General features: G+C 54.1%; 14 protein-coding genes across 14 annotated transcripts; 5 read left to right on the forward strand and 9 right to left on the reverse strand.

Annotated features, from left to right (window-relative positions):
- Positions 1–125: 125 nt before the first annotated feature.
- BU25DRAFT_170426 (uncharacterized protein) lies at positions 126–1,047 on the reverse strand. Its single transcript, XM_033700820.1, has one exon. It carries the CDS (start codon positions 719–721, stop codon positions 245–247), a length of 477 nt encoding a protein of 158 aa, XP_033558103.1. The 5' UTR covers positions 722–1,047; the 3' UTR covers positions 126–244.
- Positions 1,038–1,697, reverse strand: BU25DRAFT_313168 (uncharacterized protein; the record flags this gene model as incomplete). The annotated part of the gene is made up of 1 exon (XM_033702165.1): positions 1,038–1,697. A coding segment is annotated over one exon (660 nt), but the record flags the coding sequence as incomplete, so codon positions are not given.
- Positions 1,525–2,420, reverse strand: BU25DRAFT_170428 (uncharacterized protein). The gene has a single exon (XM_033700821.1). It carries the CDS (start codon positions 2,148–2,150, stop codon positions 1,698–1,700), a length of 453 nt encoding a protein of 150 aa, XP_033558105.1. The 5' UTR covers positions 2,151–2,420; the 3' UTR covers positions 1,525–1,697.
- A 15-nt stretch (positions 2,421–2,435) lies between these two features.
- Positions 2,436–3,947, reverse strand: BU25DRAFT_442360 (ATPase, V0 complex, subunit D; the record flags this gene model as incomplete). Its single annotated transcript, XM_033709294.1, has 4 exons — positions 2,436–2,773; positions 2,825–3,720; positions 3,775–3,863; positions 3,916–3,947. The coding sequence occupies 4 exons, from the start codon at positions 3,945–3,947 to the stop codon at positions 2,690–2,692; spliced, it is 1,101 nt and encodes a 366-aa protein (XP_033558106.1). The 3' UTR covers positions 2,436–2,689.
- A 155-nt stretch (positions 3,948–4,102) lies between these two features.
- BU25DRAFT_414068 (uncharacterized protein) lies at positions 4,103–6,661 on the forward strand. The gene is made up of 3 exons (XM_033707192.1): positions 4,103–4,228; positions 4,279–4,706; positions 4,959–6,661. The coding sequence occupies exons 2-3, from the start codon at positions 4,283–4,285 to the stop codon at positions 6,401–6,403; spliced, it is 1,869 nt and encodes a 622-aa protein (XP_033558107.1). The 5' UTR covers positions 4,103–4,228; positions 4,279–4,282; the 3' UTR covers positions 6,404–6,661.
- Positions 6,662–7,712: 1,051 nt separating this feature from the next.
- BU25DRAFT_170479 (uncharacterized protein) lies at positions 7,713–11,442 on the reverse strand. Its single transcript, XM_033700822.1, has 2 exons — positions 9,796–11,442; positions 7,713–9,745 (listed from the first exon to the last, which is right to left on the reverse strand). The coding sequence occupies exons 1-2, from the start codon at positions 11,344–11,346 to the stop codon at positions 7,757–7,759; spliced, it is 3,540 nt and encodes a 1,179-aa protein (XP_033558108.1). The 5' UTR covers positions 11,347–11,442; the 3' UTR covers positions 7,713–7,756.
- Positions 11,443–11,682: 240 nt separating this feature from the next.
- Positions 11,683–14,226, forward strand: BU25DRAFT_414070 (pseudouridylate synthase 3). The gene has a single exon (XM_033707193.1). The coding sequence runs from the start codon at positions 12,059–12,061 to the stop codon at positions 14,096–14,098; it is 2,040 nt and encodes a 679-aa protein (XP_033558109.1). The 5' UTR covers positions 11,683–12,058; the 3' UTR covers positions 14,099–14,226.
- BU25DRAFT_400097 (uncharacterized protein) lies at positions 14,191–15,014 on the reverse strand (the record flags this gene model as incomplete). Its single annotated transcript, XM_033704955.1, has 2 exons — positions 14,588–15,014; positions 14,191–14,537 (listed from the first exon to the last, which is right to left on the reverse strand). Exons 1-2 carry the CDS (start codon positions 14,946–14,948, stop codon positions 14,191–14,193), a joined length of 708 nt encoding a protein of 235 aa, XP_033558110.1. The 5' UTR covers positions 14,949–15,014.
- Positions 15,015–15,157: 143 nt separating this feature from the next.
- On the forward strand, positions 15,158–16,125 carry BU25DRAFT_414071 (ubiquitin-like protein). Its single transcript, XM_033707194.1, has one exon. The coding sequence runs from the start codon at positions 15,259–15,261 to the stop codon at positions 15,988–15,990; it is 732 nt and encodes a 243-aa protein (XP_033558111.1). The 5' UTR covers positions 15,158–15,258; the 3' UTR covers positions 15,991–16,125.
- Positions 16,126–17,853: 1,728 nt separating this feature from the next.
- BU25DRAFT_302933 (uncharacterized protein) lies at positions 17,854–18,354 on the reverse strand (the record flags this gene model as incomplete). The annotated part of the gene is made up of 2 exons (XM_033702018.1): positions 17,854–17,902; positions 17,936–18,354. Coding segments are annotated over 2 exons (468 nt in total), but the record flags the coding sequence as incomplete, so codon positions are not given.
- Positions 18,355–18,570: 216 nt separating this feature from the next.
- On the reverse strand, positions 18,571–20,507 carry BU25DRAFT_349343 (uncharacterized protein; the record flags this gene model as incomplete). The annotated part of the gene is made up of 4 exons (XM_033703248.1): positions 18,571–19,095; positions 19,158–19,413; positions 19,463–20,295; positions 20,370–20,507. 4 exons carry the CDS (start codon positions 20,505–20,507, stop codon positions 18,571–18,573), a joined length of 1,752 nt encoding a protein of 583 aa, XP_033558113.1.
- An 872-nt stretch (positions 20,508–21,379) lies between these two features.
- On the forward strand, positions 21,380–22,439 carry BU25DRAFT_477519 (uncharacterized protein; the record flags this gene model as incomplete). The annotated part of the gene is made up of 3 exons (XM_033710976.1): positions 21,380–21,642; positions 21,762–22,306; positions 22,372–22,439. 3 exons carry the CDS (start codon positions 21,380–21,382, stop codon positions 22,437–22,439), a joined length of 876 nt encoding a protein of 291 aa, XP_033558114.1.
- Positions 22,440–23,098: 659 nt separating this feature from the next.
- Positions 23,099–24,166, reverse strand: BU25DRAFT_494072 (4A/4B type thioredoxin-like protein). Its single transcript, XM_033711754.1, has 2 exons — positions 23,388–24,166; positions 23,099–23,330 (listed from the first exon to the last, which is right to left on the reverse strand). Exon 1 carries the CDS (start codon positions 24,019–24,021, stop codon positions 23,590–23,592), a length of 432 nt encoding a protein of 143 aa, XP_033558115.1. The 5' UTR covers positions 24,022–24,166; the 3' UTR covers positions 23,099–23,330; positions 23,388–23,589.
- A 780-nt stretch (positions 24,167–24,946) lies between these two features.
- BU25DRAFT_461702 (uncharacterized protein) lies at positions 24,947–25,543 on the forward strand (the record flags this gene model as incomplete). The annotated part of the gene is made up of 2 exons (XM_033710464.1): positions 24,947–25,116; positions 25,168–25,543. 2 exons carry the CDS (start codon positions 24,947–24,949, stop codon positions 25,541–25,543), a joined length of 546 nt encoding a protein of 181 aa, XP_033558116.1.
- Between the last annotated feature and the right edge of the window lie 718 nt (positions 25,544–26,261).

Below are 26,261 nucleotides of genomic sequence, written 5' to 3' on the forward strand. Positions count from 1 at the left end.
CCCTGACTTCGCGATATGTGACCCCATTCCCTTGCCTTGCCTCCCATGTACATGTGTTCAGAGATAAGAGTGCAATACCAATACAACTTGCCCACGGAAGTGCATTTGCTCGTACAAACTCCCGTCATCTTCCAGTAACAACAGCGCTGACCTCCCGAGAATTGCATATGGACAGCGCTCGTGTGCCTTCAGTCCTTTCTATCACGAACACTGTGTGCCTACCATGCATTCTATCATTACCATCTCACTTCAACTCGTGCAGGTACATGCCCAGCAAATAGACTCTGTTGCTCATTCTCGCTTGTTCCATCTTCCGGCGCGTAAAGTTAGCCTGCATCTGCGTGGCTTCGGCTGGATTCATCTGATTGGTGTCGCGAAGGTAACGGATAAGGCAGTTGACGTAACGGCGCTCAGCTCTCGCCCGGGCAGCGGTGACCTCAGGGAAGTTGAAAGTCACGCCTGTGCATCGTGACGAGAGGTCCTGAACGTTCTGCTCTTGGTTGTAGGCGCGCTCCAAGTTCGTCCTTGCTGAACACAATTCGGCTGCTTGAGCGCGCAGCACGGTAGGCACGTTCTTCACCCGGGCCTTGTTGTTCCTCCTTTTGCGACCAGATCGCGATGCCGCCGCTTTAAATGCGAACTGATTCGGGTCTGGACGCGTGTACTGGTTGTCTTTGACATACAGGCGGCGAGCAGGGCGCTGAGCAGGTATCTCGTTCATAATCAGGTCTACGATGTCAACACCTAGACTATGTCAGTGACCTCTTCATAGATCATCGCAGGCTCCTGCTCTCTCCACATTACTTGCCTGTCGGGTATCGTCGCTCGTTCTCCAAGCGATCTTTGGCTTGCTCATACATGTTGCCGATGTCAATGCGACGAAAGCAGCTGCGAATGAGTGCTCCTTTGAACTCTGTCAGGAGGGCCTCAAGCACGTCTGAAGGCATGTCAGTAGATCCACAGCTCAGAGTTTTATGGGTTACGCTCAGGGCTCCGAAACACCGCCCTGGGGGTGTCCGCGGCACTGTACAGAGGTCCTCACCTATTCCTTCATCGTTTGCTCTCGCCATTCGAGACCTCACGTCCATGTGGCACCTGGAGGTATTCAGTGACGATGGCTGCGGATCAATCTTACCTGCGAGCTTTGGCACATGGCCAAGTACGACGTGCTCCGGTAGGTATCTGTGTGGCAGATACTCTTCCTGCAGTGAATACTCGTACCACTTGTATGCATCTGACGGGTTGCCCCATAGAGCATAGCATATCAGACGTTGGTAGCCCGAGGGTAATGGCCGGCCTAGGGAAAGCTCTTGAATGCCTCCACGCACGGCTTGGTCGATGCGATCGATGATATCCCACCTGTATTCGAAACCTTCGAAAAAATCTACGAGCTCGGGATCGATCTTAGTACGGAGGGGTCGGTAGGGGTAGTTTGCGGGAAGCGTGAAGTACTCCGACTTCACGACGCCATCAACATATCGCGCTGGACGGGTGTATCCTCGCAAAAAGTATTTGTATGCCTCCAACGGCGACAACGTGTTGAGCTGCAGGATTGTCTCGCGGCCCTCGGGGCAGTTTGCAATCTCGGGGTGACCGCACAGAAACTGGTCGATCTCCTGGAGAAAGCCTCTGGAGATTGACCTCTCCGCCAGGTATGAGAGCAGCTCGTCATCGGCATAATCGGCAAAGCACCGCACCTAGTTGCTGTCAGTGGCGGTGTGAAGATATGCTGGATGCCTCCAGGCACCCTCATGATCTGAATTACACAGAAATGGGAACCCCACCTGGTACTTCTGATTGTCGTCTCGCCTTATCGCCCAGGTAAGGGCTTGCTCGCTGTTGTTGAAGTCGAAGACGCGTCCGCTTCGTGACGCTCGACTAGCCTTGGCTGTCTGGGGAGCGGGAGGGGGCACCTCGTAGCAATCGCTGTCGTCACCGTTGTCGATGATAATGGGCGACAAGCGGCTGCGCTGCTCGGGGTTGTAAGATTTCGGAGGTGGCTGCTCGATCCACTCGCCGCCAACCCACCAGCCGCAAGCTTCCTGCTTGGTGGTGGTGGGAACGGCTGAGCCACCTCGTGGACGAGGAAGCGGTTTGTACGGTTCATCGTAATCATACGGCCGCTGTCGTATGGCGGCGTATCTAGCCATAGTGCGGCCGCTAAACTTACCTGTCAATGAAGCACGGTGACGACGTCAACGATGGAAGGGCGGCCTCAAGGCGAGCTGGCAGAAGACGAGTCTGAAGAATACCTAGACTGCAGTGAATAGAGGCAAGGTCGGTATGAGACAGGACGAGAATAGAGTGGGACGTGATATGTAAGATCTGAAGGACGTCGAGGTGAGAGTGAATCGTGCCCAGGTGGCTCGACTCACAACAACAGGAAGGCACACGTCCAGTACGCGGTAGCTGTAGACCAACAAACGCACAAGCGAAGCCAGACCAGATGTGAAGCCACAACTTCGAAAGGAATATAGAACCACACTTAATGAAATTGAGTGATGCAGCCAGTTGCCTGGGGAGCAATTGATGGCAAGTGAGAGAGTTAGGTAACAACAGAGACAAGCAACGCATTCACGAACATGTACATTCTAATGAGCTGAGTCTGGATATACGAACCGAACCTTGACGCCACCCAATACGCTCCATGGTCAAATCAAATATGCTACAACTACGACAGGTGCTGAGCTTAGAACACACTGATGTAGTTGCCAATGCGCTCTTTCTGGTTCTGCGCGATGCACTCGGCTATCCAGGTGATGTTGCGGATTTCCTGTCGATGCGTTAGCAGAAGTTGCTGGATGTTTTGAGATGTGGTACGCACCTGTTCGCGCAACTTGACCCACGCATAGACAACGGCGTGTGTGAACTGGTAGGTGAACGCCAACTTCGAGATCTCCATCTCTTTCTGGTAGAACAGGTCTTCCAAGCTTCTGGATTCCCCGCCTGTGCCGCCAGCCATGTTGCCAACACCGCCACCACCACCCTGGCTGAGCCCTGTCTGGTCGAAGAAGCTCTTGTACTCTGCGACACTCTCCACAGCGATGCGCACACCCTCAACGTCATCTGCTCGTGAAAGCATCGTGGTTCCCTCAGGGTGCAGCTTGCCGAAAGCGGGGTACAGCTTCTTCCTGTCTGCCTTGGAGAGCTCGGTGCCAAACGAGTTCAGCGAGATGTTGATGCTTCTGCGATCCGCCTCGAACTCCAGAACCTCGGACATGACATCTGATGTGGGCGTTCCGGCCATCTCGGGGTCAGTGTTGACCCAATTGTGGAAGTCTTCGAGGTAGTTCTTGTATAGGGTGTTACGGATAATCTCGATGTTCAATTCATCCAGATCCTGGTGGCTGAGCGAGCCCTTGAAGTACGGCGCAAGCGGTGTCTCGATCAGAACAGAGTTGTAAAGCTCCTCGATGTTGGTAGCCACGCACAGCACCGGCATTGTCTCGAACCAGCCAAGGGGGTGGCACCGCTCCAACAGCTCACGAGTGTCTCTCTCATGCAGCGTACCCGTAATCAGCAGCGCAACATTGTCGATCATGTATCCGTAGGTCAGGTACTCCATGAACTTCGAGAGCGAACCGGTAGCGTTGGCCTGGATGTAGCGGAACTCTGCGACGAGCTTGTCGGTGGTTTTGGCGGCGAGCGCAGATGTCGACGGGTTAGGAGGCAGGGAGGCGAGGAAGTCTCCATACGCTGGCGAGAGCTGCAGCTTGACGTCTACACCTTGACGTCAGATAGTCTGGATAAACGCACCACCGCAGCAAAGCTTACCGTCGATGGTCTCGCATTGCGTCAAGTTGCTGTAGTTCTGGCTGGTGAGCAGCGCATTGCGGTAGCCGCGCACAACGCCCTCGATGTAGCTGTTGAATTTATCAGAAGAGGCCGAGACCTAGCTGCACATGCTGCACATACCCGTACTTGACGTTGTAGTAAAGGCCCTCCATGATGCAATGGTATAGAGTACTGCTGCAGAAGCTCAGTTGCCGTCATGGTGTGCTGGCTAGCCTGAGCGGTCAGAGTTCTGCCGAGGTGGCCTGTGCGCAAACTCGTATAAGTGCTCGGCCGAACGCGCCTTCTTCCTCGACATCGAACTTTCAACTTTCGAGCTTTCACGTCTCTCTGCGCAAGCACTCCCAACACCATCCCGCTCAAAGCAACTGCAACCCACACAACACTCCAACACTCTCGATTTCGCAGCGATCGCGCGACAGATCACAACTGCTTTGCAAGTCACTTCCCGCAGCTGCGCAATGCGCCCGCTAACTTTTACTGCAGTGCAATGTCGACACGTCGCACGCGTCGCGCTGCCGCGATTACTGAAGTCACCGAGGAGGTCGTCACTGTCGAGACGCGCAGCAAGCGCACGCGCGCCGGACAGCGCAAGGCTGCGCCTTCCAGAGCTTCCTCATCCAAGGCACAGGGCGAATCCACACCCACCAAAAACACATCCAATACACGCGCCAACGCGCAGCCCGCCACGCGTTCTGACGCGGTCGTGTCTACACCCGCCCCCGCGACTAACAAGCGCCGGCTCCGCTCTACGACGACGGAAGCCGCATCACCCTTACGCGCCTTAGATGAGCAACCTGCAAAAAGGCAACGGACTACCTCGAGGAAGGCAACTGCGTCCACACCTGCTCCTGCGCAGACAAGTCCAGTCGAAGAGGAGGATGACGAGGAGACCCCCATTTTCTTTACCAAGAGTGAGCCCCAACTTTCTTATCCCTCCCACTCGAGCACCCTGATCGAATTTCCTCTTGCAGGCTTCGACCATATCGCGTCGCAGCTTCGAGAGCCACTCCTTGAAGGCCTTGCGAAATCCGAAGCAACATGCGATGACCTGCGTAACAAGGTTTCTCGGCTCCGCGCTCACATCTCCGAGCTCGAGCATAAACTTCGCCAGCAACATGACCTGCTAACGATGCTCACGGCTCAAGCTAACGCGCCAATCTCAGAATTCGACTCTTTTGACGTCGATCAGTCAGAGCCGGCCAAGTCAGCATTCATGACTGGCGATGAGTCTGCAATGGCTCTGCTTCGGCATGTCCAGGAGGCCTCCAAGGTCCCCGAGTCCTCTACTCCCGCCCCCGAGATCGAGGCCACACCTGCGCCCAACTCTCCCTCCCCGACCCCCAGCCAGAAGCCGTCGACTCCATCCAGGAATCTATTCAGCAGCTTCACTTCACCATTCACTGCCCTCAAGAACCTCTTCGGGTCTTCAACGCCAGCACCAACATCACCCACACCATCACGACAGCCTCCAGCCGACACAATGACTGAGGTCCTTTCGATGCCACCTACGCCCGTCGGAGAGCGCCCCAAGCGTCTAACCAAGAAAGCTAAGAAGCCGAACCGCCTCATCAAAGCCCTTCTTCACGGCGTTGATGCGCAAGACCTCAACAAGGCCACCGCATGGGCCACGCAGATTGCCGCCGACCTTCGCAATGATTCCACCGCCGGCGAAAAGCGAAAGCGACTTGAGACCCCTGTCCTGTTTCGCGATCTCAAGCATCTTCCTTCGAGCAAGCCATGGCAGTCCGGTTTCAGCTTCCCAGAGGATGTCCTGGACCTCGAGGAGGACGACGTAGTCCCTGCCTGGGCTGTGTACACATCCATGACCGAAGAAGAGGAGCACGAGACCAAGAAGACCAAGACTGCCCACGCCACCTCTATCGACGACGACATGCCCGCCTCACTCAATGAGGTGTTCGGTACCTCGACTGCCTCCACCCTGGACTTCCAACCCCGTCGCTCTATCGACCCTTCCCCAATGTTCGACACGCCACTCCACCACCAAGAAGGCGGCAATGTCTTCAAGGAGCTGCGCGGTCACGATGCCGCCGTCAACGATCGCGAGAACCTCCAGCGTGAGCTGAAGGCTGGAGGCATTCAGCGTCAGGACGAGGACGAGACTCACCTCTCCGATAACTCTGAAGGCCCCCAGAGGGCTCATGACCCCACACATGGCTCTTTCAGTGTCCCGGACTCTGATTCCGAGGATGAGGATGAAATCCGTGCACAGCCGGTCTGGACTCAGGCTCCTCCTCCCGCGCCCACCCCCTCTCACGTTTCGTTGCCGAATACAACACATCATGAGGAGGTGGAACGACAGCGACAAAAATTGATGAAGCATACACCTCATAAGCCAAGTCGCCTTCAACAAGTCAGCTACCCGTCTCCAAGCCTACTCTCTGATGCCGGTGATTCTCCCTTCAAAATCACCCAGATATTTGGGGAAGTACCCGAGGTCGAGCCACTTGTATTCGACGATCCAGAACTTGACGCTGCTCTCGCAGCGATTTCTACCTCTGAAGGTCTCCAGGCCAAACTTTTGGCAATGAACTGGTCAATGCCAACCACCACATACGACTCCGAGGAGGAGGAGCTTTCGCCAATCTGAAGGCAATTTACGAGTTTGACGAATTTATGATGAGATACCCCGGTCGTTTTGCATAGGTTTGCAATAGCGATGATACAAGGTTTTGGCGTTATTGAAGGTTGTTTCGGGATTGGAGTACTTTCCTCTTCATCTACTGTAGTCTTCAAGCCATCCCCTCCTCCATCAGGTTTGAGAACTTCTCAGTTGAGCTTGGCCGCAAGGGCTCGCTCCCGAGGGTGATCTCGCTTGGTGGAGGTTGGGTTTTGGATAGCGGAACGACACGTTCACAACACGTTGTAGCCACCAAAATGCATTGTGACGCTTGAGTGAATGAACGCTAACACCGGAGGTTCCAATCCTGCAGCTCAGCCAGGGTGTTAGGATTAGTGAATACCTCCAGGGTCAGCTGTGAAGGATCTGAAATTGAAAAGAGGGGGACCTCCAACCCTGGAGCGGAGTGAGAGTTTGCGGGTGCTGAGTGCCTACAGAGTCGGCTTCAAGAACCTGAAACAGGAATTCGAGAACATGCAAATCTGGTGAACATAGTGAAGACCTCCAGAATCAGCTTTGACACCGATTTATTGAAGCCACTTTGCACGTACCGAGTCTGGTGCGTGTTGACCACCAAGAACCTCGAAGCATACCGCTCAACTCAAAACATACCGGTACGATCTTAGGCCTTCTCGACATCCTTACGATACAATCTCTCGATACATCTTTTCCAAGAGTGAGTCCCACCCTTTTCATCCGTCCCTCAGAGGCATCCCGAGCGACACCTGTGCAGGCGTCGATGGGATTGCACCAGCGCTTCAGAAGTCCTCGCTCCAAGAGTGCAATGCGGATCTCGAAGCGACATGCGCCAGTCTGCGCGCCGAGGTTTTCCAGCTCCGCAATGTGCAACTTCGGCGGTGCGAAACACATGTCAGGTATGGCTGGTCGTTCATCTCGTCGCTCGTGACGCGGAGATCCAGTGTCGATTTGTCCTAGGCAACCCGATACGCTGTCAGTATTGAGCCGTTGTCATCGCTGTCGTTGCCACAGAGTACGGAGCTTTCCGGGCGCTGCGATACCATTCATACTTCGCATCCACATTGTCATCGATCGATACACACGCATCGCTCGCAATCATGCACACATGCATGGCCATCGTCCTGGCGTGCTTGTTTGGACAAGGGGTGGAGGAACACTGAGCAGCGCGGGAACGGCATGGGTCGAAGCGAGGAGTCAATGTTGGTTCGAATATGCTGGTCAGGGGAAGATGCTTCAACTCAGTTTGTTTCTGTGTGAAGAGCAAATACATACTACCAATCAACACAATCACCATCAAATGCGTACCCCGTCTCACACCTACCATCACTCCCTCCACTTCCTCTTTCACCCACCACCCTGAATCAGTTTCTCCGCCGCCTCAAGAAACACATCCGCACCCCCATCACACTCCTTCCGCCCCTCCTCCAACCAGTCCCTAGCCTTTTCAACAACCAGTTCCCACTCGTCCTTGAACTCCGACAACTTCTTCTGCATGTAAATGATCACCAGCGCAGTGGTGAGCAAATGCCCTCTTTTCTCCTCCCGTAGGTCACTCGGCAACGACGTATCATTGACAAGGCAAGTATCCCGCACGACGCGTTGGAAGTCTGCAACGGAGATGGCGAGCCATCCGAGGACGCGTGGGTGGTACGGGAAACAACCCGAGAAAGATTGGTGGGCGATTAGTGCGTGGAGGGTTTCGGTGGATGTGAAGGTGGTGGTTGTGGAGGGTGGGAAGGGTTGAGATGGTGAGATATCAAGGAAGCTGGGGGATTGGGGGGAGTATAAGGGGGATATTGGGGGGTATGACGGAGAGGCGGGAGAGTATGAGGGCGAGGTCTGGGAGTAGGATCGCTTCTCAATCTCGCTGCGCTTGATGCTGCGACGCTTCTTGGATCCAGACTTCTTGCCAGTGTCATCAAAGCCGGCGAAGCTGCCGAAATCACTGCCATCCCCGGTGTGTAGGAAGGCGTCAAAATCGAAATTCTCGAGCGCTGCGTCGCCGTTGGAGAGATCCATGCCGATGTGGAAGTCGACGTTTTCCGGCAGTGGTGGTTGAGATCCTGCAAACGGAGGAGAGACAAATGCGGAGGGGGGTTGGTACTGCCCCAGGATCATGTTGCCCATGTGGCAGTCGCGCAGTGCGTTAGATACGGCGGGTGCGGCGGGGAGTGAAGGTGCGCCGTAGGCAGAGGGGGCGCTGAAGAGCGAGGATGAAGAGGGAGGTGCTATTTGGGCTGATTTTGATATCCGCACCTGAGACATAGGACTCCCGGATGAAGTTTGGAAACGTTTGTGCGAAGTTGTGCCGGGAGGTAGTGTGCGGCCGCCTCTTTCAGTACCTGCACCGAAAAGACCGCCACTAGATGGAGCAGGCGAGTGAGAGGCTCTGAAAAGCGAAGCCGAAGGGTTTTTAGGTGGCATGGACTGCTGCTGCATCATCGTGTTCGGATATTGGTGAACTGTTCGAGCTCCTCCTCTCCCGCCCGTCCTAGTCATCCCGCCTGTTCCACCGCCCCGACTTCCACGAAAAAGAAGCGGCGTCTGCGTAATCGATGGCGCCGAGCCGAACAGGCCAGTCGCTTGGCTAGCTCGTTGTTGCGCCTGAGCAAATTGCTGTTGCTGTTGCGCCTGAGCAAACTGCTGTTGCTGCTGCGCCTGAGCAAAATGCTGTTGCTGTTGCATCTGTTCCCGCTGCGCTCTCCTCACTCGATTCGCGCTCATCCCCGGGGACGCGAGATCGGGCGCTGCAGGCTGCTCGTCTTCCAGGTAGTCCCAGTGCTCGTCCATCGCGTAACCATCGGATTCCTGCGCTGATGTTTGTTCAGTAGCGACAAACGAACACCACTTCCCGCCAACCTGGAATTGCACACCCAAACGCACGGCCTCGCGCTCAACCATATCGCTGAAGCGTCCATCGAAGCGCGTCTTGAGCAGTTGCCCACCTGTATCGAGTGCGGAAGCGAGCCAGCCTCGGCCCTGCTCGAGCTCGGATACAGCTTTCTTGGCGGCAAGTTGGTGGATTGTCTCGCCTGGTGTGGAGAGGGCTTGGATGGGGATCTCGAGTTCAAGAGGGCCGTGGGTACTTGTACCGCGGAGTATGACGGACGTTGGTGTTGCATGGGGCGCACCGGGGCTGAGGAGGAGGTAGATGGTTGTGCGGTTGAATGCGAAGAGGGGCGGGATGGATTGTGGTGCTTGAAGGATTTTGGGGGCTGGGATAGGGGGGAGATGGGCGTAGCGGTCTTCTCCGGTTGAGGTTGCTGTGGATAGGATGGTTTGGTCAGGGTCTGCAGAGGTATCGAATAGTGAGATCGGCTTCTTCGGTTTCTTCTGATGGTAATTAGTCTGAGCCCGGCGTATGTTCCACGATAGGTGCTTACGATTTTCGTGAGGCCTTCCTCGTCCTTCAGGTCGAGCTTGACTTTCAAGCTGTCTGCCACCTTCTCAACGATGTCGAAGTCGTCACTCTCTTCGGCGGCCAGGTACTTGACCTCTAGCGTGTAGTCGTTGACGTGCGGAGACAGAGCGCCCTTGAGCATTCGCACAACCTTGCTGCTCATCTTCTCTCCTTGTTGTACGGACTGTGCGAAGCCGTTGCCTGCTTTCGCAATTCCCTCGATGAGTGAGTGGGACACTCCACTTCCAATCCCCAAAGTGAAGACTCGGATCGGAGACTTGTTCTCTTGAATTTGCTCATTTAGATAGTCAAACACATCTTGTTGGTTCCAGATCTCGCCATCAGTCAGCAAGATGATGTCGAGTGGCATGTCTTTGTATCGGTTTTCTATGGTCGCTTGTAGAGGCGCGAGCATCTCCGTGCCACCATAGTTGGCTTGAAGCCTCTCAGCATGACGAGTGGCGTTGGCAAGTGTATCTTGGCCGTATGAGGCGCTCCTTGGGAACAAGAAAGAGTGCCGGCTGCCAAAGGAGCATATGTTGAATTTAACACCGACCGGAAGAGACTTCAAGAAGACCTTAAGCGCCTCAATGGCAAGATTCATACTAGAACCCCCCATACTACCACTCTGATCGCAAACAAACACAACCTCTGGCTTCTCCGGAGGGAGGGCGAACTTGGGAACAAGCGTCGCCATCAGTGCTCGATGGTTCGAAATCGTGGGGTGAGTCTCGAGGATAGCTTTCGGGATGCCAGTGTCTTTCGCGATGACTTGCAGGACAAAGTCAGTTTCGAGATGCGCTACGCCGAGGCTCAACGTGGCTGACGCCTTGCTCATCGACGGAGTAGCATCAGGGTCAACTGATGTCGTGCCCATGGACATGGAAATGGGGTGTGTTGGCGACTGCAATTTCTGGATGAATGAGCCTTCCGCCATCTCAGCATCCACAGTGATTGCGATTGTGCCGTCCATTTGGCGGAGCGAGTCGAAGTGGACTCCTTGAACAGTTCCGTACCGCGGACAGATGCTGGTAGGGATAGTGAACCTGACACCATCAACTTCCATGTCGTGCTTCAGCTCGCCAAGATAAGTGATGTTGACGACGACCCTTGCACCCGGCGGAATGTTGCCGATAGTCGTGGTAAAGACATCTGATGCTTCAGGTAGCTGCTCGAGTAGGCCTGCTGTCTCACCTCGCGCAACAGCGTCTCTGTAGACTTGCTTTGCCTTCTCCTTCTCCTTGACCTCACCGACAACCAGACGACTGCCTACCTGGCATGAAAACCCTACCACGCTCACTCCATCGTAGAGTGGGAATGCGTAGCGGACTTCTCTGATACCTCTGGTGGTTGAAGGGTTTACAAAGCTCTGTTCGAGTACTGTGCGGGACGTGGTCGCAAGGATGCTGGCATGTACCTTGACCTCGACTTGCGGAAAATAGACCTTTTCTGTGCCCCCGAAGCGTGGCACATTGTAGTAGAGTCCGCAAATGGGCTCACGACGGCCTGGTGTACAGCCAAAGCTGCCGTACATGTTGATGAGTAGCCTCTAATTATTTTCTTGGTTGGAGAGGGTGGTGGAATGACAGTGTGGACCTGGGGAGCTCGGAAGTGTAATTCAGTGGATATCGGTGACAGCAGTTCGGAGAGGGAAAGTGTGAAGAGGAAGAGAAGGGCAATGAGGGGGTATGTATGTATGTATGTTTAATACCGCACCAAGGGAATCATGGTTGAGGCCACACTGAGGCCTCCCAGAGCGCGGAAATGCCGCCTGGACCAGTCATCCAATGCAAAGGGGTGCCTGCCTCGTGATTCGGCCAACGACAAGTCGAGACCTCTCGAGGATGTGAGACTCGATGCTTCCTCATCATTGTCGAACGCTACCACGAGCTCGATCAAGGAGAAAGAGGAGGCCACCGTAGCGCGCTCGACCGGAAAACCGGTGTTCCTTATACGGCGCGAGACCTGAGCGGTTGCCTGCTGAGGTACCGTCCACGGGTACCCTCCCGTGCGTCATCTCGTGTGACTGTGCAAGGCCAACACAACTATCGTGCTAGCATGCTTGTCTGTCCTGAGGCTGCAGCATCTTAGATACCGAGGGCTAGACACCAATGATGATGGATGAGGACGAGGAGAAGGATGAGGGGGGTCGAAGATGAGGCGTGGACGGCAGTCGGGTAGCGCTGGACCCTGCATGAGCGTCACGATGGAAAAAGAGGTGAGTGACTCTCGCATCCCACCCTGCAATGCGGCAGCTATTCACCCCGCTGCCCCACGCAGTCGCATTCCCCGAGTTCCAGCAGTCCTTGCACCGTCTCTTCTGCAGGCGACGCAGCTTCCACCAACGCTCGAGAGTCCCGCTCCGCGTGCAACGGGCCGAGAGAGCGCCGGCTGCAAGAAAAGTGATGGCCGAGGGCTACGAGAAATGGCCGCAGCAGCAGTTGATTGCGCGCATACAAGAGCTGGAGCAGCTGGTCAAGGGGAACGAGGCGACATCAGTACACGCGTCTGGCGAAGCTACAACAACCGCAATTCCGCCACTAGAAGACGAGTCGAGACCAGTTCCGTTCCGCAAACCGGCCAAAGCTCCACCGAAGGCGTTCGATGCGTCCAAGTACAGCACACGGCTCATTGCGCTGAAGTTCGCATACCTGGGGCAGAAGTACAATGGCTTCGAGCACCACAACAACAACAAGACCCCGCTGCCGACGATCGAAGAGGAGCTGTGGAAGGCGCTGGTCAAGACTCGCGTGATCAACCCCACCCCACCGGAGGGCAGCGACACAGACTACAGCAGGGTCGACAGGAAGACGTTCGCGGCCTGGGACAGAGACGGCGCAGATATCAATTGGGAGGGCTGCGAGTACTCGAAGTGCGGGCGGACGGACAGAGGCGTCAGCGCCTTCGGGCAGGTCATCGGCATCCGCGTGCGCAGCAACAGACCCCTGCCAAACCCCAACCCCACAGAGTCGTCAGACCAGAACAACGCAACCGAAGACGAAGAGGCAGACCTCCTTGGCCCCGAAAGTGAGCCCGCAACAAAGCCCTTCAACGACCTCACCGACGAACTCCCCTACATCCAACTCCTCAACCGCGTCCTCCCCCCAGACATCCGCATCTACGCCTGGTGCCCGAACCCACCCGCGGATTTCAGCGCCCGCTTCTCCTGCAAAGAACGACGCTACAAGTACTTCTTCACGAACCCTTGCTTCGCGCCCGTGCCCGGCTCGTCCGGGCTGTACAAGTCCAACTCCAACTCCAACTCCAACTCCAACTCCAACTCCAACTCCAACTCCAACTCCAACTCCAACTCCACCTCCACCTCCACCTCCACCTCCACCTCCACCTCCACTCCAGCATCTGGCAACGTGCCGATGCGCGAAGGCTGGCTGGACACGAAGGCGATGCAGGAAGGCTGCGATAGACTGGTGGGCCTGCATGATTTCCGGAACTTTTGTAAGATCGATGCGTCGAAACAACTTACGAACTTCAAACGGCGGATCTTCCACGCTTCCATCGACGAGGTCTCTCCTCTTTCGGTCCCCTCGTTCTTGCAACACTCGGCCCTCACGCCCCCAGTAGCGGGCGAGCGGCCGAAGATGTACGCCTTCACACTCCATGGCTCCGCGTTCCTCTGGCACCAAGTCCGCTCTATAGTCTCAATCCTGTTCCTGATCGGACAGGGCCTCGAGCCGCCCTCCCTCGTCACATCCCTCCTCGACATGGACAAGAACCCCACACGCCCGAAATACGAAATGGCATCCGACGCCCCGCTGGTCCTGTGGGACTGCATCTTCCCGCACGCATCGGAAGTCCAGTCCAGCGAAGAGCGGGAAACGGGGTACGAGGATCGGCTGGAGTGGGTCTATGTCGGCGATGAGGGGGGTGTGGAGCCGAAGAGTAGCAAGACGCTCAAGGGTGGGCCGAGTAGTATGGGAAGGGGGAAGTGGGGGAGGGGAGGCGTGGTGGATGACGTGTGGGAGGTTTGGAGGGGGAACAAGATGGAGGAGACGCTGTCCGGGCTGCTTTTGGATAGGATTGCGGGGCTAGGGGACAGCACGCTTGACAAGGAACTTCCGGTTGGGCAACAGAGTGTAGGGGCTGCCAGGGGTGGTCCGAGAGTGTTTGACGGAGGCAACTTTGGCAGGGCGAAGGGCAACTACCTCCCCGTTCTGGATAGGGAGAGGCAAGAGCCGGTGGAGGTGGTGAACGAGCGGTATGCGAAGAAGAAAGGCCTGGATCCGAACCGGTACAGGAAGGCTGACGACGAAGACGCTGGAGACTAGCCCGCTCCAGCCGACATGAAGAGAATGCAAAGAAACCCACCCTCAAGGCCACACATCTTAGTGACGCACACTCTTCCTGGCACCAAACTAACCTACATCCCTATCCCAGCCTTCTCTTTCATCCTCCCTCCTCCCCCTCCTCCTTCTCCCCCTCTTCCTCCTCCTCCATTCTCCCACAAACACTTCCTTGCGCCCCTCCATACCTCTTCCAGCATCGCCCTCCTCGGCAGCAGGCTCGGAAACACGACAACGATATCCTCTTCGCCCTTCACCACTATGGCGAGATAGAACCGGACCTCGAATCCTCGAAACGCCTCGTGTATGAAGATGTCCTGGATGTCACTCGTGGGAATGAAGCGACTGCTCGGTGGCTGGAGGAACGTGGATGCGGAAGACGACGTTTGTACGCCCAGGTCGCGGAGGAGGGTTAGAGACTCTTCTGTGTAGCGTCAGTGAGCACTCAATGTGCGCACCCAAAGGAAACTCTACCAGTGTGCCCTCTTCGTAGCACCAAGAGCAGCACCACGATTGCTCCAGGGCCAACATACTGCCACCCCACGTTCCCAGTACCCTTCAGCAATGCGGCCGTTTGCGGTCCGCCCAGCAACCAGAGCAAGACGTCTGTGGGTTGCCCGTAGCTAATGCGCCACTTCACCCACAAAGCGAAGACTGCACACACTCCAAGCAGGAGCCGTGTTAGCAGGCCGACGTAGTAGCGTAGCTTTGCGGCGAGGGTTGTAGGCACTGGTCGGGTGGAGACGGTGAAGGATACAGTTGAGGATGTGGGGCGGAGGGTGCGGAGGGTCTGAGTGGGCGGCGCTGTGAGGCGCGCGAGGAGGGCTAGGACCATCGTAGTATCATCGTGGGTTTGGTTTTGGATTGTGAGTTTGACGTTCCCATGGAGGGTGGGCAGTGTAGAGCCGAGAGGTGGAGGGAAGGACGACGCGACGCGCCTACGATGCGGGAAGAAGCGAGCCCGAGACTGGGGGGAACGCGGTCCGAGCTCAAGCTGGAAAGTTCAGGCGCTCGAACTTTGACATCGTTCAACACCAACAACACAACGCACCTATTCCGTGATCGCCCCAGCCTCAAGCAGCGCCTCCCAAATCCATTCCGAAGCCTCACACCGCAACCCCCAAAAGCCAATATCGCGGCCAGACATGCCATCACCCTCGCCTCCCCGCACAGCACGCGCAGAAGAGGGCGCGCCAGAACCGCGCACCCGCTCGCGCTCGCGCTCCCGCTCTCCGCGTCGAAGCCGCAGTCCCGCGCCCCGCAAACCGAAGAACTATGCGGGCCTGAAATGGAAGAACGACAAAAAGGACTCGTCCTCCCTTGACTCGAGACGGCGCGACGACAGGGACGATAGGAGGAGGGGTGAGGGGAGGGATGGGCGCTTCGACCGGCGAGACAGAGACAGGCGCGACGAGAGGGACAGCAGGGATGAGAGGAGGGGAGGCCGGTACGGTGGACGCGATGAGAGGAGGGGAGACCAGTACGGTGGACGCGACGAGAGACGAAGGGATGACCGGGACCGTCGTGACGACCACTCCGACAGGCGTCGACGGAGCCGGAGTAGAGACCGCCGTCCACGCTCAGACAACCCCCCCAAAGACAAGAAGCCCACCTCCTCCACCACCGCATCAACCGGCGAAGCCATGATCATCGTCACCGTAAACGACCGACTGGGCACCAAAACGCAAGTCCCCTGCCTCCCGTCAGATCCTGTCAAGGTACTGAAGGCGATGGTGGCGGCCAAGATCGGGCGCCCGGTGCATGAGATTATGCTCAAGAGGCAGGGCGAACGACCGTTTCATGATAGTCTGAGTTTGGCGGACTATGCGATTAGTAATGGGGTGCAGATTGATTTGGAGTTGAACACAGGGGACTAGATGGGCGTGTGTGAGGAGGGGACGGGGATGGGAAGGATGGTGGATCGAAGAGAGGGGGGATGGGATGAACACGATTTAGATGCCCGAGGTACCATGAAGGAAAGCAAAGGGTGCAGTGAGATTAGAATATTGTGGCAGGATTAAAGTAAGATACCCATGCAACAGCCTTTGACTCTTACAATGCATCTTACCTACAGCACATCGACCTTGATTTCAGATGCAATACGCGTGCTGAGGCAGTCGACATCTATGAAAGGTCTCATTGCTATTTGCATCGCTCTGTATACCTTCTACACGAGCTGAAACATTTGCTTCTCATACTTGTCACTATCCAACTCGCGTATCATCTGCCCTTCCATAGCCCCGTCAACACAAGCCTCTCCGACGACTAAGAATTCTTCCTCGTATCTGTCTGCTGATCTGCGGAGGATAAATAGAACGTCACCCCCGTAGAAGATGCAAACAACATCGCCTGGTCGACAGTATTTCGAACCCAGTACCAACCTTCCCTTTGCTTGTGAGGAAGAGAGAACAGTGACTGGTGGCGGCATACAACATCTCTTGTGCTTGCCAATGACGAGCCTCGCCCAAGGAGGCCACCGAACCTGCGAACAAAGTTCTGATCAGAGCATCCGAAAGCTTCTCCTCCATCGGTGCGGAAGAGGCCTGCGAACTGCTCGAGCGAGATATGTTGTTTATCACACAAATGCTCACAAGTCGGATTTTCGTACGCTAACTCGAGATAGAAAGCAAGTTGCTACTAGTATCGGTGCTTGCCAGAATGTATGCGCCCACCCTATCTTAGTACACAATTAGAGAGCTTAGATCTAATTGGCTGGTACGTGTGTTTGCGGCTACACTAACAGTATCCGTACCCTGGGTATGTGGGGCAGTGATGTAGTTCGTGACGTAGAGCACATCTGCAGCTACCGTGAGAGGCTGTAAACACCTGGATCAGGGTCTGACACCTGGTACCAGGTAATGCTTCACGGTGTCTGTTGTAGAGTAGCCAATAAGATACAGGCGCTTGGTTTCTGTACCAATTCTGGGTGGGGGCATACACTCCATCAATTGTTATAATCCTCGTATGAATCGCCGTCTGAGTCCACCCCCGTTTTCGTTTGCACACAATTCCAGAGCGATCTGACGTCCAGACAAAAGCCTCCAAGGGCTATGGTGTCAAATTTGTATCCTTTGAAAACCATGCCTTGGCTGGTGGAGACGACTGGGTGTGGCTGCCTTTCCCTATCGCACTGAACTTGCGACACTCCTCGTGGCGTACCAACTTGACACCCAGCGGTATAGGATAGTCGCGAGCACAGGTGAATTGATGCATTGGAGTTTCCCGTCAGACGAGACTTCGATCGTGACCATCTACAAAGGGGACTCCAGGTCTGAGCCATGCCGTCGGATGCATCCAAGGAAGGTACCCCAGCAGCGCAACTCAGGATCTGCAGAATCCGATAAGCTTTGATGCGGGTGCATACCAAACGCTTGTGGACCTCTTCGATGGAAAGGGAGTAATCCGCAGGATTGCTGAGAGCATCCTCGTGTCTCACTAGACTAAGAATGGCGAAGATACGATCTCGAGGATTAGTACATTCACGATCTCGCAGTAGCACAAGAGCCTGCAAGGGACTCGGGGTTTGCTCTTGTTCTGGCCAAATTCTTTGCGTCGTCCAGCATTCACGTCTGGCCCACAGTCGTTGAAGACGTGCAAGTTGGCCAGCCAAAAGATGTTCCCATATGGACTGAAGAGTCGCCATGAGTTTCGACATAGGCTTCGGCATAAGTTATTCGCTGTTCTTGGGTACTTGATATGCCAGACAGCACGCAACGACGTCCGACACAAAGATATGCTCTCTTCGCAAGAAGCACTTCTTGCACCACCCACATCCGAGTCCACCACGGTCTGAGCAATACATCGCCGATACCAGTCTAATACATCCCTTGGATATCATCAGGGTCATTGGCCGTCGCCCGATGTTTTGCAGGATGCAGAAATTCTTCCAACCAAGTCATGCCGGCAATACTCTCTGTAGTCGCAAGACCGATCCATGCGAGGAACGTGTAAGCAGAGGTGTATAGGTCCTTCATGAGGCGTCCTTGGTGATTCTTCCTACTAGTGTTTGATTGATCGATATACAGGGTATCAACCCAGAGTATCGTCGGCTTGTCCGTCTGACGGAAAGTTTGGAGCGCTGACAAGAGGTTCGCAGGTATCGAGATCATTACTCCATTCACCTTGATCTGTAGTGTATTTCGCACATTGCCCCACGCCCAGGAGACTGCTTGGAATGCAAGTGCGCTCGGTAATGGAGTGCGTAGAAGGTAACCTTCGACCGGACTATCCACAGTTACCGCCCTGGGATAGAGCGGCCATTTACCACCGGAAAAGGTTTTGTCTACGCTTGTGCAACAACACCCAAACCTTGATCGGATACATTCAAGAAGCTAGTACGTGAAGCAAATCGATAGCGTGCTTGACTAGTTCTGTGATGGGGCTGTACCATGAAGTCAATACTGAGATCTTGATTCCCACCGATTGAGCTAGGCTGATAAGAGAATGTGACCACTTCATCATCCCTCATCCTCATTGTGTTGCCTCTCTAGCTCGATGTAACGCTCATAGCCAGTCACACTTCCCGCTCGCAATATGTCGAATTCTTTCTTTGTAGTCCGGACTCCGATCTTGTACGGCCAAGGCTCCACGATAGCGTGCTTCTTCCTGATTTTGAGCCCATGTATATGTGCGAATGTAGCAAACTCGCTGTCCTTCAGGAAACAATCAAACCAGTGTTCCCAGTCCTTGAACATATCATGACAGCTAGTACGGCGAATGAAGCCAGGATCCCCTGCATTCGTGATGTGACCGAGTTCCGTACGGTCGAGAGGCATGTATTTGTCGAGACGACGCGCAGCACGCATAAGGTCAGATCGCCACTTATCAGATCCTTTGTTGGCATTCTCTGTTTCAGTAGCGGCATTGAGGAAGAGCATGAGAAGAGCAGCTTTTGGACTGTCAGACCTCAGCTTGAGGAGTGGTGAAAAGATCTGGACGCAAGAATGTGGTCCAAGGAAGCCACGGTCACAGATATTTGAAATCTGCGCGTGGTAAGCTTTGGTGTCCGGATTGAAATAAACCTTAAATGAGATCTAGCACAAACCTCGATACGATCGAATTTCATGTCTTGCAGGTATGGTCCAAGATCGCGGGCATCCATACAAGACATTTGGAAAGATATCTTGGCTTTTTGGAGACGGGTGCAGAACCTGTTCAACAGGTCGCGCACATAGAAGAAGACAGCTCCGTGTTCATCTGCCTTAGCCACTGGTGCATGCTTCATATATTTGTGGTAGGACCAGCCTTCACGGGGATTTGAGCTGTCTTTCATGGGCCAGTCACTATCCTGGAATAGCGTCCTAGTCGTGGATTAGTCGAAGCCTCATCTCGCACTCTGGAACAGCTTACGGGTTTGGAGTGTCGAAAGCTGCTATCGAGCACCCATACGGAAGAAGTACGCCCTCCCTGCGGAAGTGTATATCCACCTCCCTCAGGGCGCAAGGCCACTGCAACATGGCACGCTCACGGTAGTCGACCCTTTCTGGCGCTAGAGTAACGCGACGGCGGATCATCTGAGATTTCTCTAGAGTGACTGCCTCGGGGACAATGAAGAACTTAGCGAGATTGAACCACTCTTCCTTTTTGAGCACAATACGTAGCTTGTTGCCATTGAAAGCGAACTGTTTCGCCTGCATTGAGCCATCGGGCCTGTTTCTGATCTTGGTACAAACATCCTCTATCAGAGGTAGCAAACTGAACTGAAGAACGTCGACCATGACACGAGGAAGTATAGCTGAGTACCAGAGATGGATTATCATCGGTACCGCAACCTTGGCATCCAACAGCAGAGCTGTCATCAGCATGATGATATTCCGCGCCACGATTATAAACTCCTTATCGTTCAGTACGACACGACATTCTCCCTCGTAGGTCTCGGGAAGGTTCGCGAGAGATGTGACGACGTTACGAAGATCGCCAGAGGCTGCAAAAAGGAGCGCCAAATCATTTTCAATGACTTTGATCTCACCTTCGTTGTTTTTGGAGTTCAAAATATCTAACGCGGGCATGTTGCCCCAAAGATATTTCTGTGCACCGAACGGGACGAGTGGTGCGCCACCAATGAATGCAGGTTGTCGGCCTTTGCGAAACCAAGTGGGTTCCCACGAGTCCTTCATGAAGGCGGACTTGCATGATATTTTGTGATGCTTCCAGTCGGAAAGCTGGCATTGTTTGGAGCAGTACTGAGATTTTGTTAGTGAGGCCGGGCAGGAGGGCATTCCAGGAGAACAGGAGTTGAGAAAACGGTGAAACTCACCTGGACCAGCTTGCAGTTGCCGCAGACATTATTGGCACCCTTCTGGCAGATTTGTACCGCACCATCGACAATCTGCCTGTTGTTTGCACAGAGAGCTGGGTCGAAGAATGTCGAGACATCAGAGACGATGAGAGCCATCTGGGTGAGCAATTCAGCGGCTGTATAGACCAGCTGGGCGTTTTCCCCAGAGTCTTCAGCTGGGCACTTATGGTCATATGTTAAGCGTACAGCATGCGCTATACTTGAGTCGTGTACGCGATGCCCCACTTTGCCCGCACGCCAGTCCACGTCAGCCGCTGTTAGTAAACCGTTGTTTCGGGCCGCTCCCGTGTAAGTCATGCATTTAGTGGCCCAGTGCGCCTGCGATCCATCGTGAGCGCCCGCACAGCATGTATGGCTCGGGAAAAGTCTTCTATTGTGCGCAGTCTGTCAGCACGTCTGCAGAACAGCTGTGTGTACTCGCGCATCGTTAATTGGCCTCGCTGGCCCCCAATCTTGCCCTGCTGATGCATTGGAATGTGAAAATCGCTTCGGAAACAGCTGCAATAGGAGCACCGCTTACCTTGGACAACGCTAGGATCTCCGGCTAGCGGCCCACTTGACTTTTTACAGGGTCAGTCAAAAGCAAGGCTCGCTGATGCATCTCGACCTATTTTCCACTGAATTTACTCCAAGTTCACCACAATGGATTCTGTTTCCATCGTATCATTATGGTGTGCGAATTAGGACCTTAACCAATCCTGCAAGTCAGAAGGCTTGTTTGTCTGCAAGAATCAGCAGCATGTCGGTAGCTGGAGCGGCTTCGAATGTGAGCGCGCTGTTGCTCAACGAAAGGAATACCTTTAGTCCGCCTGGTAGTCAAGCCGGCACCAGAAGCCCTTGCCGAATGAATAGCCCATCGCGCGACAACATTGCCATACTGGCTTCCGCAACCCCCCCCCCCCCCCCCGACAATAACGGAACCGAGCTCAGGTCTGAAAGGCCCGCCAGCTAGGAGAGTAAGGGATGTCATGGAGCGGCTGGAAGCCGGGTTGGACAGAGGCTGGATACCCTGCGAGCTGCGAGAGCTCATTGAGGAAGATCTAGATTTTGATTACCAAAGGATCGAGCGTCATGCCTGGGACCAGAGCACACCGCAGATCCCTTTGGACCCGTTCACCGACGGTGGGGTGCGTACCGGATTAGCGTACATGTTGAGGAAGGTGAAGCAGATCTGGCTGAATGCGCGAGTGTGCAGTCGAAAGGCCGCGATAAGAACGCGTAGTGCATGGAGGTGATCCAGCCGTTGGTGAAGCTTGCGATGAGGCTAGAAGGGGAAGAGAAGTTCTGGCTTCAGAGCGTGTACCTGGCCCTTCACCTCGCTGAAGACAAACCTTACTGATGTTCGAGCAGACAGTCGCAAGCTATCGCTGCTCAATTCCTCTCCTCCGTGCCCGATGCCTCTAGCAAAGCTCTCATCCTCGACCGCAAAGCTGACTTCACACTCTCTTTCTCTCATATGCCAGCACCTGGGTTTGAAGATCTTTACAGCCGGCTCAGAGCTGCGGACAGTCCCGTCGTAAGTCACATGGTCGACGCTTTCACGAAGACAACTGCCCTCTTCTCCTGCGTGGAGGTCAAGTCCGCTAGTGGCGATCACACCGAAGCCGAATACCAACTCAGCATATGGATGGCAGCCAGCTTGCGAAAAAAGATACAGCTTGCGCGGCGCGCGGGAGTGATGGATAAGAGCGGGCCCGTGGAGCCCTGCTTTGCGATCGTTGGTCATAAGACACACGTTTACTTTGCGTACATGGCATCAGAGGGGAAGGACGCGGTGCATATTGTGGGACCTGAAGATGGATCCTTCAGTCTATGTGAGACGACGAGTGTGAGTGGTATATTCCGGGCATTGAGGCTTTGGCGAAACGTGTTTGCATACGGGATGGACAAGGAAAGTAAGGGGTTTTGGGGGGCTTCATGGGGGTGGTATTGCAGAAACTTGCTGGAGACATTGATGTAGAGCATGGTGCTCTTCTTGCCTCTGCGGCAGGGCCTTCAGTCGATGCCGTATATGCCCTTGCTTCGTAGAGTATGGTTCTCTTGCTGGCAAGATTGTTGAGTTAAAACCAATATCGTGGCAAGCCTCGTCTGCACGTTCGTTCTCAACGTGGCTGCCAAGATGCAGAGTCACAACAGTATGGGCGCAGGTCTGCAGAGAAAGCGAAGTTCGGATAGTTGTAGCGTAGGATATGGAGGAAGATATCAGCCGCTGTGGAGTGTTCTGGTGTCCACCTTGTCTGCCGCTCACTCAATGATATGCAGGTTGACAGTTTTGTCCCTCGCTGCCATTGTCAGAGTTGCTGTGCCTATATCTGCTCCAAAAAGCCTCTGGTTCCAGTGAAACCAGTTTTCTCCCCGGAGTATACGCTCGAGTGTGTTCTTATCATAAGAAGGGTAAAATTGTTCTTTCCCTCGCCAAGACCTACGTTTCAGGTCGAATAGTATTCACGTCTGATAGCTCCCACCAGTCTCCTTGGAGACGACATCGCAGAGCCTACGGAGCGTCAAGGCGTTAAGTTCAAAAGTCTTCCCAATTTCATGAAGAGTGGATTCCCAGGTGATCCAGGATGCGCCGGCATCTCCGAGAGAAGTCAGCCTTACGTGGGAGAGTGTAAGAGTGCATAACGTATCCTTGTGAGCAGCCAAAAACCTTATCAGCGTCGGCGCAGAGGTTGTCTCGGCATTCACAGAGGTGCGTAGTGATTTCCTCGCCGCTTCTCTGTTTTCCAATCAACAGGTAACGCACGGAGGCGTTTTCTGCCATGAATTTGTCGCTGTACCCGCTGCCTTTGCTTAGACGTTGGTGATGCTTGCTCATCGAGAGGATTTCCGCCGCCTAGAGCTGTAGAGGGCTGTGCTATGAGGTTAATCGCTCAGCCTTCCGTATGCTAAAGCTATCCACGTGACCCTGCATACTACCTAGATCAGTAGATTAGTCTTTGGTGTTTCGAAAGCAGTTGGCAGCGTGAAACGAACCATGCAAAGGCAGTCCAAGCAGCAGTCTAAGCTGTCAATAACTTATCATTCTCTACCATCGTTCCCTCTAGTCAAGAACGCCGTCATCTTGCCCTTGCCTTGGCAATACAAACTCCAGAATCGAAACCATCCGACTTTATCTCTTGGTAAAAACCGTTGTTGGGGCTGCGCACCCAGTCTCCCATTGCTCCAACGCTGAACTCTAGTAGCGATAACGCGTAGAGTAATCCTTTGGGCTGACCACTAGACCCCTCCCTTTCTTCGCTCCCCTGTACACCGTCTCAATAATATCAATCAACTCCTGTTTATCCTCAAGTACCCAGTTCAACTTGTTGTTGTTACCCGTGCCAAAATCGCACATCATATGCTTGTTCCTGAAGAAGAACATAACTGTGCATGGATCGTACAGCTCATACATAGCTTTGAAGTCGGGTACTTCATCGAGGTCGCAGACGTACAGCGCAGCGAAGTTCTTCACTCGGTCTGCGATCTTGTAGAGTACTTCGTCCTGGCGCATGCAATCGGGATCCGAGTCGCGACCGAAGCGGATGACAACGAGGCGGTCTTCTTCGGAGAGAATGGCTTGGTCGACGTGCCAGCCTGTGCGCAAGTGGGGCAGGACTACGGAGCCCATGGTAATGTGTGTGAAGATCTAGCTGGAATTTTGAGTGCGCGAGAGTGTGGTGACGTTGGTGTTTGCCTTGGCAGGAGAATTAAACTTCGTGCAGCTGACAGATGTAGTGCGCAGTTGAGAATGAGGCTTAGAGGTGAAGTTGTTGGTATGGAAGAGAAACTATGGCTGTAGAAGATTTGTAGAAATCTTTAGAAGCTTTACGGCAAGGCTGCAGTGCGCACAGACGCAGACGCGTGCCCGCCATCGACCCGTGTCTAGCGCATCCGTCTGTTGTCTATCCAGACCTCCAACCAGCATTCTGCGGCGATGGGAGCGCGAACCTGGCCATCAAGGTTCTCAAAGTTTCTTCTATTAAAGCCTAGAGTCTCCTCCGCTTCATGGTCCCCTGTACTGCTTCAAAAGAGCCCTGACAGCGACGCTTGCTTCAGTGGATCGTCCTTCAGCTCCTTACTCTCGAGTAGCATGGCCACTTGCGCATCACGTATCAGACGTCGAACTGTACAAGTCGAATGACAAATAACTGTTTTCTCATATACTTATCGCAATTACTAATCTACAGATTTCTTGGCGTCAAAAAATGCGTTGACCTCTGAGCTCTGGCGATCTTACCTCCGGTATTTGGAAGCTTACCCCTCACTATCGCCGACGACTTTGTCACAGTGCATGGCTTGCAGCGCATCGTAGCTGCAGATAAGAAGCATCTAGACTCACTGCTGGAGTCATTGACAATTCACGGAGCGTACACTGACCGATCTTTATGTCCCTTGGCCCGGTGAGATGGGCAAGTATATGATCTTGTTGCCTCGCTCTTTCGTCTCGCAGCCCACAACTACCAGGCACATTGTTTTCTACTGAATAATTCCCTAACAACACAACTACAGCAAGGAGACTGGTGTCTATCCAAGATCACCTAAAACCAACAGACATGGAAGAGAAGATCGCCCTTCCCTCCGAGGGCGCCCATGGCGAGCGAGATGGTACTGCGACAGCAACCTGCTACTGCGGTGCCGTGCAAATCGAGGTACCTACCGAAGGCGAGGGTCTAGTCGATACCTTCATCTGTCACTGCACCGACTGCCGCAAGATCACTGCAAGGTAAAACCTGACCAATCTCCAAGTACCTTATATCGTCTGACAAAATCACAGCATGTTCGCATCCAACTTCGTAGTCAAAGACACCCACCTCAAGCACCTCCGCGGCGAAGACAAGCTCACCCGTTTCCGCCAGAAAGACACCATCGCAACCGGTAATTACATGGAAAACTCCTTCTGCAGCGTGTGTGGCACCCTTCTATATCGCCGCAGCAGTGGCTATCCTGGCATGAGCATCCCACGCATTGGCACGATCGACGATTTTGGATTGCAGGAGACCAAATTCAAGCCGAGAATCGAGACGTTTGAGAAGGACCGGTGCGCGTGGCTGAAGCCTGCGAGTGTCAAAGAGCACGTCGACGGGGCGTACTACACCGGCGGGAAAGAGTGGAAGAGCATGCATGACGGAGCTGGTGGAAAGGGCAACTAGGAGCCTCAGTGGAGCATAATGAAGATAGAACTTATGGCAGCTCTTGATTCCTTATTCGAACCCTTTAGCGTATGAGTCAATTTCCCGAAATTTGTCGCATGCCTTACATTATTCTGCACTTGCAATTAATTTATGTCTCACCGCAAGACTGCAGGAATATGGAGTTTCTGGATCGGCATTCTTATCTCTATGATTTTGAGGGACGCTGACTGCTTCACACTTGTCACAAAATGGCAGGAGCGTCGTAGCGAGTGATACATAGGAGAGTTATCAATGGCGCTTGCGACACAGATTTTTGGCCTGGACTGGCTCGTGATTGTATTGCTTACCTGGCGACGTAGAAGAAATGTTGAGATAAGCGTCTTTGGCAGTATGTGTAGAGAAGAGGATGATATTCTTACGTTAAAAATGGGTCTACAACTTTGGACATTGAGAAGCGCGCATCTGTGTATGCGGATGTTCATCATTCTCTCCATCTAAGATCTCTGTTGCCACTACCGATAGTTTCTCATGCTCGGAAGATGAAGACAGTGGATTCCTTATGGCCTCAGAAACCATATCACTCACTCAAAGGACAGCTGAGCGTCCTAGCTGGAATCACTACAGAAGTGAGGGCTTCTTGGGTCCAGCTTTTCGTTTGCGCTACGACGTTCCACAGCATGTCGTACTCACGATCCTTTGCAAGTTGGGCACCAGGAGAACAAAGTGCGCTCTCCAC

Source organism: Macroventuria anomochaeta (assembly GCF_010093625.1).
Source record: "Macroventuria anomochaeta strain CBS 525.71 unplaced genomic scaffold BU25scaffold_34, whole genome shotgun sequence".
Lineage (NCBI taxonomy): Eukaryota > Fungi > Ascomycota > Dothideomycetes > Pleosporales > Didymellaceae > Macroventuria > Macroventuria anomochaeta.

What these genes read in the sequence shown, in the direction of transcription:
- BU25DRAFT_170426 (XM_033700820.1), bottom strand. Translation starts at nt 721, where the DNA reads ATGAACGAGATACCTGCTCAGCGCCCTGCTCGCCGCCTGTATGTCAAA.
- BU25DRAFT_170428 (XM_033700821.1), bottom strand. Translation starts at nt 2,150, where the DNA reads ATGGCTAGATACGCCGCCATACGACAGCGGCCGTATGATTACGATGAA.
- BU25DRAFT_414071 (XM_033707194.1), top strand. Translation starts at nt 15,259, where the DNA reads ATGCCATCACCCTCGCCTCCCCGCACAGCACGCGCAGAAGAGGGCGCG.
- BU25DRAFT_414068 (XM_033707192.1), top strand. Translation starts at nt 4,283, where the DNA reads ATGTCGACACGTCGCACGCGTCGCGCTGCCGCGATTACTGAAGTCACC. An exon ending in CCCCATTTTCTTTACCAAGA is followed by an intron (nt 4,707 to 4,958) that starts GTGAGCCCCAAC and finishes CGCCAATCTCAG; the next exon opens with AATTCGACTCTTTTGACGTC.
- BU25DRAFT_170479 (XM_033700822.1), bottom strand. Translation starts at nt 11,346, where the DNA reads ATGTACGGCAGCTTTGGCTGTACACCAGGCCGTCGTGAGCCCATTTGC. An exon ending in AGGAAGGCCTCACGAAAATC is followed by an intron (nt 9,746 to 9,795) that starts GTAAGCACCTAT and finishes AATTACCATCAG; the next exon opens with AAGAAACCGAAGAAGCCGAT.
- BU25DRAFT_414070 (XM_033707193.1), top strand. Translation starts at nt 12,059, where the DNA reads ATGCGGCAGCTATTCACCCCGCTGCCCCACGCAGTCGCATTCCCCGAG.
- BU25DRAFT_494072 (XM_033711754.1), bottom strand. Translation starts at nt 24,021, where the DNA reads ATGGGCTCCGTAGTCCTGCCCCACTTGCGCACAGGCTGGCACGTCGAC.